The 14695-nt window shown below is 38.4% G+C and overlaps 1 protein-coding gene across 1 annotated transcript in view; it reads left to right on the forward strand.

Moving 5' to 3' along the window:
- Window positions 1–14695, forward strand: part of LOC107657164 (Ral GTPase activating protein catalytic subunit alpha 2) — a 198486-nt gene that overhangs the window by 76613 nt on the left and 107178 nt on the right. The window contains exons 5-14 of the mRNA XM_016445189.1: window positions 2339–2382; window positions 2476–2656; window positions 7241–7356; window positions 7496–7634; window positions 8621–8823; window positions 9623–9853; window positions 11714–11887; window positions 11966–12100; window positions 12501–12649; window positions 12752–12863. Coding sequence (XP_016300675.1) covers window positions 2339–2382; window positions 2476–2656; window positions 7241–7356; window positions 7496–7634; window positions 8621–8823; window positions 9623–9853; window positions 11714–11887; window positions 11966–12100; window positions 12501–12649; window positions 12752–12863 — 1484 coding nt within the window. The remainder of the gene's footprint in view (window positions 1–2338; window positions 2383–2475; window positions 2657–7240; window positions 7357–7495; window positions 7635–8620; window positions 8824–9622; window positions 9854–11713; window positions 11888–11965; window positions 12101–12500; window positions 12650–12751; window positions 12864–14695) is intronic.

Genomic DNA, 14695 nt, shown 5'->3' on the forward strand with positions numbered 1-14695 from the left:
ATAATGTACAGTATTTGAAAAATAATGTGTTTTTTTAACATTAAAGCATGTCAACATATTCTGTTACACCAAATACACAAAATAATGATCTTTAAAATAACATCATATGACCCCTTGTAACTTAAAATTGTATAAGTTATCATTAAAAATACATTTTCACAAGATCATTGCACTCTATACAGGTACATGGGACACCATAGCAAATATTATTAGACACTGTTGTGGCTTTTTTTTTTAAAGTAAAGTCTAGATTAAGTCTAGAGTTGTGTAATATATAAAACATTTTAGGGTTGAATTTACAGCAAAACTTGTAGCATAAAACTTTTAGCATGATATAAAATAAAATGACTCATACTGATGCAAGTCCTCTGTCAGCAGCTGGTGTCAGCCTTCAGATCACTTAATCATAGTCAATAGTAACGTTTTTAATAGAGCCCGAACGATATGGTTTTTTTGTCAATATCAATATATCGCCGATATTCTTTGTGTATATTATAGTACAGTACCAGTCAAAAGTTTGGACACTTTCCCATTCGTGTGTCCAAACATTTATTAGGCACTCCGTTGTTTCTTGTTTAATTACACACGTTCCGTCGAACTGTTGTATAAACGCAATATCACTCTCGTACTCGAGCGATACCGGCTCTATATCAGCGGTTGTGATTGCCTCTGGCCTAATCACAGCCATGCTGATATAGAGCCGGTATCGCTCTCGTACTCGAGTGATATTGCTCATGTGCGTTATTATTTATGAGTCAGTCTGTGAGAGTTCTGCTGTTAAAGCAGGTTCAGGAGAGACTCGAGAGAGTCAGTGTAACCTGGTTTAATACTTTCTCAGAGAAAATAATTAGCTACAGAGAGAGAGAGAGAGAGCAGGAGGCTAATAAATGAGAGGCTTCATTTGAAATGCAAATTACTAAATGAAATTATGCGTCTCATTGTTTCAGTCTTCCTTACAGGAAGAGCCTCTAAGGAGGCAATAACCTCAATTAGAGCCCAGCGCATAGAGACCGACAGACAGACAGACAGACAGATCCCTAAAGGGAATTCAAGCAAAAATTGATGCAACAGTATCTAAGATTATTGTTATTGATTTCTGTTATTTGTCTTTGCTGGGCAATTATTTTCTTACACTCGCAATCCTCTCTCTGTCAGCTAAAGTATTAGAACTTAGCTTGGCTTTTTAATAGATTCAGTCCAGTTCCAGACCGTGTTGAAGTAGTTCCTTTTGATTGTAAGGTGAGTGATTCTCCAGTGTACTGTAGATACTGTGTGACTGAGTGTTGTTTACAATTGCCAAGCAATGCCACAACTGGCATATCAATATACAATTCAACAGATGGACCTTCTTTTTTTGGAGCCTTTATACGACAACAGGGTGAATAGGGCATAACAGTTTTTGACCACTTTTTCAGCAACATTGTTTCTGGGACTATTATTCCCAACAATCATTTGTTGCAAAATATGGATTTTTATATAAAAATTAGTTTTAGTTTTAGAATTTAGGAAGACTGACTGTATTATGCATTATTTTTGATTATAAAAAAAAAGTTGAAATAATGCACTGATGGCTTTAACAGAAGCAAATATTAAAGGGGTCATATGATGCGATTTCAAGTTTTCCTTTCTCTTTGGAGTGTTACAAGCTCTTGGTGCATAAAGAAGATCTGTAAAGTTGCAAAGACTAAAGTCTCAAATCCAAAGAGATACTCTTTATAAAAGTTAAGAGTCAGCCACGCCTACCTAAAATGGCTCGTTCTAACACGCCCCCACGTATCTATGTCACTATGTGGAAATATTAGCATAATGCCGCCCAAATGTGCACACAAAGAAAGAAGGCATGGTTTCAGGAACAGCAGTAGTGTTGATGCAGCCATGTCAGGGAGATGCTGAAGTGAAAGTGTTGACTGGTGTCACTATCTCGTGAACGCGCCGGTGGATCTCCACCAAATTCGGGGGATCCGTTCAGCTTGAGGAGCCCTCTCAAACGCCACCCTCCGCACGTCGGTAGCCCCCCGGGATCGCTTGATCGTTCGGCGCCAGACCGCGAATTTAACCACCTGTAACTCCCGGACCCCCAGTAGCAAACAATGGAGCGCGCTCTGCTAGACAAACTAAGTAAGTGCGTTATATGTTCTGTAAAAAAAATTTTCATATCGGCGGGCATATTCGCCGATACCGATATAATGGCGACAGGCTCATATCGGCCGATGATATCGGCAAAACGATATATCGGTCGGGCTCTAGTTTTTAATTACATTTAGGTTTGTGCATCACAAAGCAGTGTAATGATCAAGTCTGTTATTGACTGTGTATTTTAAACTCTTTTCTTTTATAGGTTCTATACTCAAAAAACTTTTGCACACTGGAAACTCTTTCAAGGTAAGACAATTAATGAACCAGAAGACCTTCAAATGATGATGTACACATCTGTTGTGATGAATGCAGGAAGGGGTGTTGTGTTTGTGTGTGCAGATCCGCTGTGAGGGCATGCGTCTGTTCCTGCTCTGGCTGCAGGCTCTGCAGAGTAACTGTGCCGAAGAACAGCTCCTCATCTTCGCCTGTCTGATCCCAGGATTCCCTGCTGTACCCTCATCCAGAGGACCCTGCACACTGGACACCATCATATACAACCCCTTTTCCAACCCGCCTGATGGTAACAAACATGCACACTCGTTCACATGCACAACTAATCTGGGACCCACTGTATATGAAGTGACTTTAACTACTATGTACTAACATTTAAATGAATCATTTGATATAATGCACTTATTGTGTACATACATATTTTTACATTGTAGAAATATTTTTAGAAATAACCTGCATGCAATTACAATATTTTAATTGTAATTACAATATAGTAATTAATTTCTGTAATTACATCTATATTTACGCTGTTGACCCTACCCCTTGACCCAAGCTTAAAACCTAACATGTCCCTGTCCTTAACCGTATCCCACTTCAATAACAGCAGAAGGGTTTGGGGTTGCACTTTATTTTAAGGTGTTTTTGTTCCAATGTAATTATATAAATATGGAAAGAGTAATATTAATCTTAGTTAACAACATTACTTACTATAGGGTTATACGACCAGGTCCACGACCTGGTGAGCTCGTCATGCACCTCCGGGAAGAAAGGCACCAGGGGGGGGGCGCTGAGAACCAGCGCGAGCCACCCCGAGAAACCAATCATCCAGTGATGGCAACCCACTCGACACTGGAACGACCACCGCTGAAGCGCCGTCCCGCCAACACAGAAAGCTTCCGAGAGCGTGCTGAACTCGTAGTTCTCGAAATAAACATAGAGCAGAACGATGTTGTCGCTCGGCTCCGAAGCGAAAAGCTGGTATGCATTGCACCTGCTGCCTTATTATACTCACGCTGTGATCAGCGGCAGCTGGATGCAATAATTGCATGCCAATGTGCATTGGCTCGTTTAGTTTACACTCGAAGTAGATTGGTCTATCGAAGCGATATCCCAATTCGTCGGTCACGACGTGACTCGTAGTGACCGACCGAAAGGGAACAGGCAGGTTGTCGATGAGTGACAGCAGAATAAGGATGGAGCAAAGTGTGGATGTGCTGTTCTTGTAGGACGTTCAACTAGGTTTTGTTTATATTTTGCTTAGCCTATCATTTTAAATGACAGATGTCGTATTTATTCCTGCGACACATTTTTTTTTCTCTCTGCAACACTTTTTCTTATTGTGTTGTAAATGTTAAACGGATTGTATCCTGACAAGACGAATAAAAATAAGAAACACAAATTTTGTACAACATTTTTATTTTCTCTGACACTTTTTTTCCTACTGCGTTGCATAAAATAATTAATACATTATTTCTATAAATTAAACTAATTTCGTGTCTTAAGATAATTCATATAAATTCAAGTCAAAGTCAATAAATCCAAGACTCTTGACAAGACGAATAAAATATAACATTTTGTGCAGACTACACTTTTATTTGTTAGCCTATCTCTCTTTCTTTCAGTAGCGGAAATTTAAATGTGAGATTCTGGAAACGAGATCTAAATTTAGCGGGAACGGTCAGGTCGGGAAGAAAATGATTCTAAGCGGACAGCGGGTGAACAAAGAGTGAATATATAGCGGGACGAATCAGCTGAACTCAGTGAATGCTGTACATTCACTCTGTCTTTCCTGAAGTTCCCAGTAACCCTCGTATTCTTCAGTTCACAGTTTCGCCCTTCATTCATTTCATCCCTCACCATTTACTGTGTAGTGTCTGTCTGGGAATGTAATTTTTAATGATGGCCATTAATGCTGTTGTAGCACAGAGGCACTTTAAATCTAGTATTAGAGTGTAATAATCAAATGGCGGCACAGCATCCTCAGAAAAGGAGGTCAGAGTCTGTTAAATGCTGAAAGGAACGATTTCCCTTGATGTTTCCTCTTGGAATAGATTTTATTGATGCCCTTGAACCAGTAATGACCCATTCATTTCAAGCACTGTGGATGTGTTCATATGTATTTAAAATCAGTGAATATTCCTTTCTGTCTGTGCTGACGTGCTTTATGTCTGAATAGATTTCATTAGTGCAACACATAGGCTATTCACACTGAAGGCTGTTCAGCCTTCTGCAATGACAAAGACAGTAGTGGCAGGGACATTGTGGCACGGCGCTTCGAGCTGACACAATCCATGTGGTAAAAATAAGCAGGATGCAGATCTAATTATTAAAATACACTTTTTTTTTTTTTTGTTGAAAGGTGAAGAGTGTCATTTGTTGGATGTGAAAATATTATCCCAGTTTACTATACATAGATGACTTAAAAGTAGAAGCAATGTATATTTATATATTTAGATGTACATTTAGACTCTTAAACATAATATTGCACACTGTAACAGACTGTGCCGCTGTTTGTTTGAATGTTTTGAACATCTGGTTCAACTGGTCGTGTGTTGTGCATCACGATTTCTGTTGCTCATACTTAAGATTAGAATCTGAACATGTATTAGAATTTGAACAAGTAGACATACACTGAAATATTTAGAGCAGTGGTTCTCAAGCAGGGGACCCACTTGGAGGCATCATCAAACTTCCAAAGGTGCCTTGAGATGGCTTAAAATCATTAAAAATAAGATAAAACAAACAAATAAATTAATAAAAAAATCCAAATTTAAGCTGACACCATATTTTTTATTTCCATTATTTTCTCAACAACAGTATTATTTTAGAACCAGAATTTTAACGCTTTTGGAAAAACTAAATATAAGTGAATTTGAAATGTGTAATTTCTAGACCTGGAAAACCTCTATAATGAGTATCTAATTTCTTAAATGTACATAAATATAGTTTCTTGTAGTTATGTCAAGCTGGGTAGAAATTGTTATCTTTGAGTAAAAAAAAAAAAATAATAAAAGCACAAAATAAAGTGCTTTGTGCATTTAAAACCCACAACAAACGCTTCATTCGCGGAGGACTTTCCTCATTGTCCTCTTTGGAAGAATTTCTATGTAACTTTTTTTCAAGATTCAAGATTTTTTATTTGTCACATACATGGTTATATAGGGAATATATGACCAGCAGTGAAATGTAAGTCAGGTCCGCTCCATGGACAGTGCAATTATTAAAGAATACAAACACAAGAAAATTATATATAAATATAGGTATGGAAAAAGTAAGATAAAAAAACGAGAATAAAATAAAATGCACAGGACAGTATACTGTAGGCTTAATAAATATTTGGATGAGCAGGAGTGTACAATAGAAGAATGTGCAAACAGGTTGTACATGGGTAGTTACATAGCAGCAATAGAGGTAAAAAAAAGTAAATAAAATATTACAGAAGTTGCTGTGTGCAAGTGACAATGTCTGTATATTAAGTGTCTTACTGATGATTAAGTGAAGTCATGTTGGTGTTAAGAGTCTGAGTTTGAGTTTAGGAGCCTGATGGCCTGGGGGCAGAAGCTCCTCCTAAGTCTCTCGGTTTTTGCCATCAGGCTACGGAAGCGCTTACCAGATGGCAGCAAAATGAAAAGACCGTTACCAGGGTGGTTGGAGTCCTTGATGATTTTAACAGCTCTGTTTTTGCTGCGTTTGAGGTAGATGTCCTGTAGAGAGGGGAGAGCAGACCCTGAGATGCGCTCAGCTAAGCGCACAACTCTCTGCAGGGCTTTGCAGTCTTGACTGGAGCTGTTCCCATACCACACTGAGATACACTGAGTCAATACACTTTCTATGGCCCCTGAATAGAAAGTTTTCAGGATTGCTGGCGAAACCCTGAATTTTCTCAGCTGTCGCAGATGGTACAGTCTTTGTCTGGCTTTATTAACCTGAGTTTGGATGTGTGAAGTCCAAGTCAGGTCCTCGGAGATGTTTACACCAAGGTACTTGAAGCTGCTCACCCTCTCCACTGGGGTCCCACTGATCATAAGAGGAGTATAGGGCCGCTGCGGTCTCTTCCTGAAGTCCACAATCAGCTCTTTAGTTTTACTCACATTCATAGAGAGACAATTGTCCTGGCACCATGATGTGAGTTGCTCTACCTCATCCAAGTATGCGGCCTCATTGTTGTTGGAAATGAGGCCCAGAACCACAGTATCATCAGCAAATTTGATGATAGATGTGGAGCTGTGGGAAGACACGCAGTCATGTGTGTAGAGAGAGTAGAGCAGAGGACTCAGGACACAGCCCTGTGGAGCTCCTACGTTCAGGGTGATGGAGTTGGAGGTGAACTGGCCTACTTTCACCACTTGAGGTCTACCAGTGAGGAAATCTAGAATCCAGTTGCAGAGTGAAGAATTCAGGCCGAGGTCCAAGAGTTTAGAAGCTTGGAATCATGTTACATGTGGATTGAAAAGTGTGCAAGTTTTTCTTTTTTGGAAAAGAAGAAAAAAATCCCATAATCACAAAAGACTAGAAAAGTAATGTAAATTAATTGTTCATAAAAAGTGTCAAATCTGAAGAACAAACATACATTACATTACATTGCATTACATTACATAAAAGTAAAATAGAAATGGGTGAAAATAAGAAACGTTGTTATTATAGCAGAAGTACTAGTTATATTTTTGGGGACCTAGTGAATATTGTCTTTAAAAGTTTGGCCATTTGTAGTCAAAAAAGTTGAGAACCTCTGCTCTATAGAACAGAATAGAAACCATCCAGAAGACCCTAGCATTGTGATGACAAGTTTTGCTTTCTGAATCATGTATTACTACACACCTCACCTTTCAGATGTTTTTGAGTATATTCAGACTCAGTGTTTGTGGTTTTGTAGCCAAGATTGTGCCAGAGGAGATCACCCCGCTGGTGCCTGCGGTTCCCGGAGAGAAGGTGGCAGAAGACCACACCTGCTCTGTCCTCCAGATTGTGCTCAAAGTCATGGTTCTCCAGGTGAGACAGAGCTGCACTTATCAGTGTTTGGCTGATAATGCTTGTGGCCTGCTTTGTTTCTTTCTGAAGTCTGCATGTTGCTCATAACTGAATTGTTGTGATGTAATCTGAATCAGATTTTTTTTTTTTACTCCCACAGGCATCCAGCTTGGACTGGAAAAACAAAGAGAGCCAGGACATGGGCTTCAGATTTCTCTTTTCCCTGTTCAAGAAGTACTACCTGCCTCACCTCTTCCCCTCTTTCACGAAACAAACCAACCTCTACAACCCACAGTTAGGTGAGTTTGAGACAAGAAATGTTTCTCTCTAAACCTTATTTTAGCAGCTCACATTTTGATTGGTTGTTTATAAAGAACCAGCCAAAAGACTAAATTATAATAAATAATGATTCAGTGTATATCACATATAGCATTCACATCCAATCTCTCTGTTAACACTTAAATATAACTGAGTTGAGTTTGTTGCAGTTTAAAGAAATATTTCTTTAAAAACATATACCAGACTTTGGAAAATAGGTTCTGGTCAAGCTTAACACAATGACAAGAACATGAACTGGAACTGGAACAGGATGCAAAAAAACTAGGGAAGAGGATGTGAGGGGTGTTTTATCAAACAGTTTGGGGAATGTTTCATCATTCTATCATGAAGTGAGGTATTTTACAGATGCACCTGTAAATAGGCCATTTCTTCAGTAGCAGTTGTAGCCAGAAACATTTCTATTGTGTGATGCTGCATTCACACTGATGGCTGTCAAAATGAAGTCCAAGGCTGCTGTCATATCGACCAGCAAAACAAACAGTACAATACATAAAAGCACTATTAGTGATGAATTATCCTGTGGTAGTGTTGGCTAGCAGGTGAGACTGTGTAATGATCTGGTCTGTTTGAAATGATGGTATTGTAAAAATAAAGCATAACTGCCACACAGTGTGTTTCAGAATGCATGTTAATCTCAGAGGACACTTAAATGTGTAGTTAACCGCATTCACAGTGAACCAAGCCCTTCTGAGATGCTGAAAACAGCAGATCGTGAAGTGTTCACATGTAAATGAACACAGTGCTGCGCTTCACTCTAAAACACGCAGCTTGATAAACGCACTATGCCAATATCACTATTTTATATCGATTGGCAGATGCTGTGCCAAAGCAATGGCTCAAAACTTACTATGTAAAAATATTTTGGTTCATTATGAAACAGTCTAGGTAATCAATGGAAAACAATGCTGTTATTTTTTATTTGTATTTCCTTTCCTCTCTCTCTCAGATCTTCCCATTCACAGACCAAAGCCCCTCTACGTCCCTGTGACACGTAACAGTGAGAGCACATACTGCACTAGGGATCAGTATCTGGCTCCCCGCGTGGCCTTCATCACATGGCTCGTTAACTTCTTCCTGGAGAAGAAGTATGTGAACTCGGCCACGAGCAGCTCTAAGAACGGAGGAGAGGTCCTTCCTAAGATCATCCAGGTGGGAGGATCAGAGAACCACTGTCTCACTGTCAACTACAGTAGCTACATGGACACATATCTTCTGAGACAGCATACTCATTAACTGGAAATATAATTTTTCTTAATTGAAACTCATTTGGCAAATTCATTATAGGAACAATAAAGACAAATTGAAATTTCTGTCATCATGTACTCGCCCCAATGCTGTTTCAAAAACAAAAGCAGAATTTCGAAGCGCTACTTTTCCATGCCACTGGCTGTCAACCCCCTAACAATAATATTTTGTCATTTTGAGTAATTTCACATTTGTTGTGATAAAGTAACATCTAGGTTGCATATATCATTCATTCATTCATTCATTTAGTTAGTTAGTTCATGCATAATTCATGCATTTTTTTGCCATACACTTACAGTATACAGTGTGCAGAAAACATTGTTCTTATAATACTGTACTGTACATCTAAGAAAGGCTTTTGGCTAATATAAGCACATATCATCCTCTATATATCTATGTCTATTTTCTGCATCTCAAATGTGATGAGGTTTCTCTTCTCATGTATTAGATTATGTAACATGTTGCATTACAACTATTGCCTCACAAACTCTGTGCAAAATTGTTTGTTTGTGCATGTATTTATTTATTTATCTTCATTTAAGTATGTGTTTTCCCAAGGAGTGTAGACACTTTTCCACATAATTTTATTATTTTATTTTATTTAGGTGAAGTCTTAGTAATTCTTAGTAAATATCATTACTATAAACTGTAGGAATGTCGTTAATGCAAGAAAGCTCTTTCGTCTCCCTGTGTTTGTGTTCAGACTGTGACTGCGGGCGGGATCAGTCAGGAGAAGAGCGCAGACTCTGAGCCCAACGGTCCTGTGGAACAGGAGAAGAATCACTCAAACAGCAGCACGCTGTCAGATCGCAGGGGCAGTAACTCCAGTCTGTGTAGCATCGAGGAGGAGCATCGCACCGTCTACGACATGGTGCAGTCCATCCTGCTCTCCACACGAGACAACGTCAATTTCATCAACGAGGTCTTCCATCAGGTCAGAGACCTCCAGTCTGTAGCTTACATAATGTCATCTTACGTTTGCATATTTTTAGACATGTTCTACTTGGTTAGAGATACAGTGAGTCTAATGAATATTTGGACACTTGTCCAGGAGTATTGTTTGCTGCCTCACAATGAAATGCGTATTATGCATACTGTACGTCATGATATGATATGCTATGCTATATCACAAGTGTCTTAATTATCATTGTAAGAGGTCTTACGTTTGAGGATGGAAAAGCAGAAATCACAATACAGCCTAATGTTATTATTAAACTTCAAAGGGCTATGATTTAATCAAATAAATATGAGCGCTGCACGTTTAAAGTCAAAAGGCTCACGGTTTCAGAGCAGTTCACAATCAATAAACACCACACATTTATGCCAATAGATTATTTATGATCAACTATTGATGAACAATGTGTGTTTACTGTATGGTGTGTACAGTATATGTTGCAGACTGTGTTAAGAGTGCATATTTTACCTCCCTCATCTGTTTGAATGAGCAGCTGGAAGAAGTGAACTGTAGACATTTTCAAAATAAGAGTTCTGGTGTATTTCAAGCTTGTGTAAAGTCCTGCATCATGCACAGGGTTCCCACGCTTCTTGAAAGTACTTGAATTTCAGACATATGGATTCAAGGCCTGGAAAGTACTTGAAAACAAACATAGGTCCTTGAAAGTGCTTGGATTAAATTTGAAATAAATTTTGTTTATGGCGCTATTTAAAAATTGTCCTATATGTTGTTTACAGTTTAAAAGCAAATAGAAAGTCCTATTTTTTTTACATTTATTTTCTTGATATTTTTTTGCAGATTTGCACATGTACAAGGTTTAAAATGTTCATTAAATATTTTCAAAAAATATTGACATTTTGAGCAGCTGCATTCCTCTAGGTCAAGCATGAAAAAATGGGATTTACAATAAAAAGTAATTTACAAAATTATTTTGACTTGTTTATTTATTAATGAGTAACGTATCTTTTGAGTGAATGTGCAAATTTTTAATGTTAACTTAATTAAAAAATTGAGAAATTCTTTCAAATTTAAATCTTGTACAAGAACTACAGCAAAAAACAGTTTGATGCATATTTTATCAATATTTTAGACATTTTATTTGAATATTACCAGTACTGACTTCAATGGATTTAATTAAATTCCTTTGAACACAACTGCTGAAAACGGTCTAAATTTATGAAACCTACACATTAAAAACATTATTACTCTGAATTTTTTTATGTAAATGTTAAGTGTAAGTGGTGAAATGTTAAGTAATGTAAGGTCTTTCATGACACTACATATGCTGGGGTGTGAATTTGATAGGTGCTTGATATAAAATAAATGGTGCTTTAAAAAGTCCTTGAATCTGGTGTTCATGAAAGAGTGGGAACCCTGCATGCATATATTCCCCCCATGAGATGCTCTGTCTTTTGCTGCCCCACCCTGTGACCAGAATCCAATCGTCATGTTAAACTACTTCAGAAGCATTATTTTGTCATTACAGTTTTCATGTGAATCAGAATAAAGAACATATATATTCTAGTGTAGTCACATGCAATCTAAACAGCATGTTTTCTAGCATTTTATCCATAAAGCAAACTGTTTTATCTCACATATGTGTTACAGATTAGGGTTTTTTACATTTGGGCTCATACATTAAGCCAAATGAAAAATTCAGAGCACAAAGAACAATTATTTTTTTCTTTTTTGAAGCAATATGTATAAATGTTTTTTTACATTTTACAACATGTTATGCGAGGGTCCTTGATGTCAAACAGTTCAAAAGTACCCGTTATATAAGAAGAAACTTGTCAAAATTGTGTGAGTGTGTATCATTTGTTTTGTATCATCACTTAGGCTTTCCTGCTGCCGGCCTGTGAAGCTTCAGCCACTTGCAAGGTGATCAAAGTCTACAGGAAGTGGTTTCTGCAGGAAAAACCCAATTTCATGGCTGAGCCAGAGACGACAAGCCAGGAGGAAGATGGAGAGGAAGAGCACCTCGTATCTGAGACGGACAGTGCACACGTGCAGGTATGGTCATGCAAAAAAGGCTGTTCATGCTGCAACATTAAGTTATTCCCACTCACCTGTTCTGTGTCAACCCTTCAGGCCTTGGAGACTCATGGGCATAAACGCTCGTCCAGTTGGGGGCGCACTTACTCCTTCAGCAGTGCCATCAGCAGAGGCTGTCTGACTGAAGAACAGAACCAGGACGTGAAAGCTGGCATCCAGCCCACCCTGCAGGTGCTCAAACACAGGAGCCCTCTCATCTCATGCTTAACATTAAACAGAAATATTATTACAATTTGATGGAACTGTTTTCTATTTGAATATTTTAAATCCTTCAGATCCTTCTGAAATCATTCTAATATGCTGATCTGCTCAGGAAACATTTCTTATTATTATCTATGTTGAAAATAATTGTGCTGCTTTAATTAGTTTTTTTTTTTTTTTTTCGGAAACTGTTCCTCCAAAAGTTTGGATCAAGTAAAAGAAATAAAAATAATACTACTATTACGATTAAAAAAAAACAACACAAAAGTAGTACCTGGATTTCAACACAACAAGAGAGTTAAAAAATCTTAACTATTCCAAACTTTTGTGTTCAGTGTAGTTGAGAATTAATAGTTTCATGTGTTCTCAGGTGTTCCTGACAAACTCTGCCAACGTGTTCCTGTTGGAGCCATGTCAGGATGTGCCCAAGCTGTTGGAGAACCAGCTGGATGTGTGCCGAGCTGTGCTCAGCGTCTACCGTCACATTATTATGGAGCAAAACATGAACCGCCCGACCTGGTCAGTCACACACGACATAACACTGAATCTGTATAGAGCTCTGTTCTGGTTTACCCGCAGTTCACAAACATTCAGCTTATTGTGTGCGTCATATTATTTTAGGGAGCAGTTGCTGCAGGTGTTGCTGAGGATCACAGAAGCAGTGATGAAGAGACCACAGGAGAACCAAAGAAAAGACACGTTCGCCCACAGCCTGGCCAGCATCCTCTTCAAAGTGAGTACAACATGAACAACCTATGGCTTCATACACACCACAGGGTTTTTCCAGGCTCAAAATGAGGCGGAGGCGGTACCATCCTGATCATGTGCACACATACCATACTGTACCTTCAACTGGCTGATGCAAACACTATTTACAAGCAACATATTAGGGGTTCTAATTATTAGATGGTCGAAGAAAAATTACAATGATCAAGTTCAAGCATATTCTACAAAAAGCTAACCTGTTGAATGTTAATTATACCAGGGTGTTAGCAGGTCCTTAAAAAGTCTTAAATAACGTTTTTCTAATAAAAGGCCTTAAAAAGTCTTAAAATGTCTTAAATTCAGATTCAATAGGTCTTAAATATTTTTGGTCACATTACCGCTAAAATATATTTTTCAGTCTGACGGACCTAATGACTGTTTACAATCATTGGACAGACCGAAGATTTTTTTTCTTCCCCCGCGGTATTACTGCTTCATCAGACAGAATTGCAGTAGTGGAATACAGGTTGAACTACCTTCTTAGTTTATGTAATGTTCTCAATAATAATAATTATTATTATTATATAGGTCGAGCTACAGCTAGCTGACCAGCCTTCTAGCTAGTTTAAAATGTTTTTTTTTTTGTTTTGTTTTTTTTTACTTACCCGACTGGACAAATAGCCTGACTAAAATTTAAATGACAAAAAAATAACCAGCGAAGCATCGGAACGCGATAATGATTCTTCTGATTTTATTACATTCAGTGTAAACAGTGATTGATAATGGATAGTGTTGGCTATTTCTGGTATCAAGGTCGAGCTGTTGAGGCTCGCGATGCCTGTCTCTTTGTGAGAGACTTCAAAACAAATGAGCGTAACAGGACACAAAAAGAAACTCAGAAGAAACACACTGAGGTAAAAATTCAAAATGTTTAATTTATTCATAACATGATATAGTTAAGTAACACCTTGACAAGGGAGCTATTTTCCTGAATATTTTCACGATTGCAAATGTCACATTGATTTTATTTCAATAAACAAGTAAAGTAGTCTGATAGTTATTAAGTTACTTACATTTTAGACACAATGTTTACTGTTTTTGTTCTATTTCTACAACGAAAATAGTTCCAAACAAAGATCACAGCAGAAGTATTAAACATTCTCCAAGCAACACTCGGCGGTGTTTTGTTACTGAATGATTCAGCGTTTTGAACGAATCGGTTGAATGACTCACTCATTAAAGGGGTCATATGATGCAATTTCAATTTGTTCTTTCTCTTTGGAGTGTTACAAGCTCTTGGTGCATAAAGAAGATCTGTAAAGTTGCAAAGACTAAAGTCTCAAATCCAAAGAGATATTGTTTATAAAAGTTAAGAGTCAACCACGCCTACCTAAAACAGCTCGTTCTAACACGCCCCGACATGTCTATGTCACGTTGTGGGCAGATTTGCATAACGCCGCCCAAATGTTCACGCAAAGAAAGAAGGCGTAACTTTTATTCTCGCTGTTGTGAAGGCGCTGTGTGTTTCGTTGTGAAAGCGAAACTACTTTGTTTGGCCTTCCAAAAGAGGATGATATCCGCTTCGTCATGCCTAGAGATCGTCATGCGGATCACCGTGCTGGTCACTGAGGAAATAGATCAACTTCGCGCTGTGGATCGCCGGATCAGCTTTCACTGTGGATGAAGCGGAGTCCAGCCCGGGGTCGTCACATCTGGTTGCCGCAAGCCCGCCGGCCGCTCCTTCGTCGAATCCGCCGTGTGTGACGCTGTGTGTTTCGTTGTGAAAGCGAAACTACTTTGTTTGGCCTTCCAAAAATGGACACGACTAGAAATCAGTGGTTAAGTTGTATTTACAACACT

Source organism: Sinocyclocheilus anshuiensis, unplaced genomic scaffold, assembly GCF_001515605.1.
Source record: "Sinocyclocheilus anshuiensis isolate Anshui unplaced genomic scaffold, SAMN03320099.WGS_v1.1 scaffold1891, whole genome shotgun sequence".
NCBI lineage: Eukaryota > Metazoa > Chordata > Actinopteri > Cypriniformes > Cyprinidae > Sinocyclocheilus > Sinocyclocheilus anshuiensis.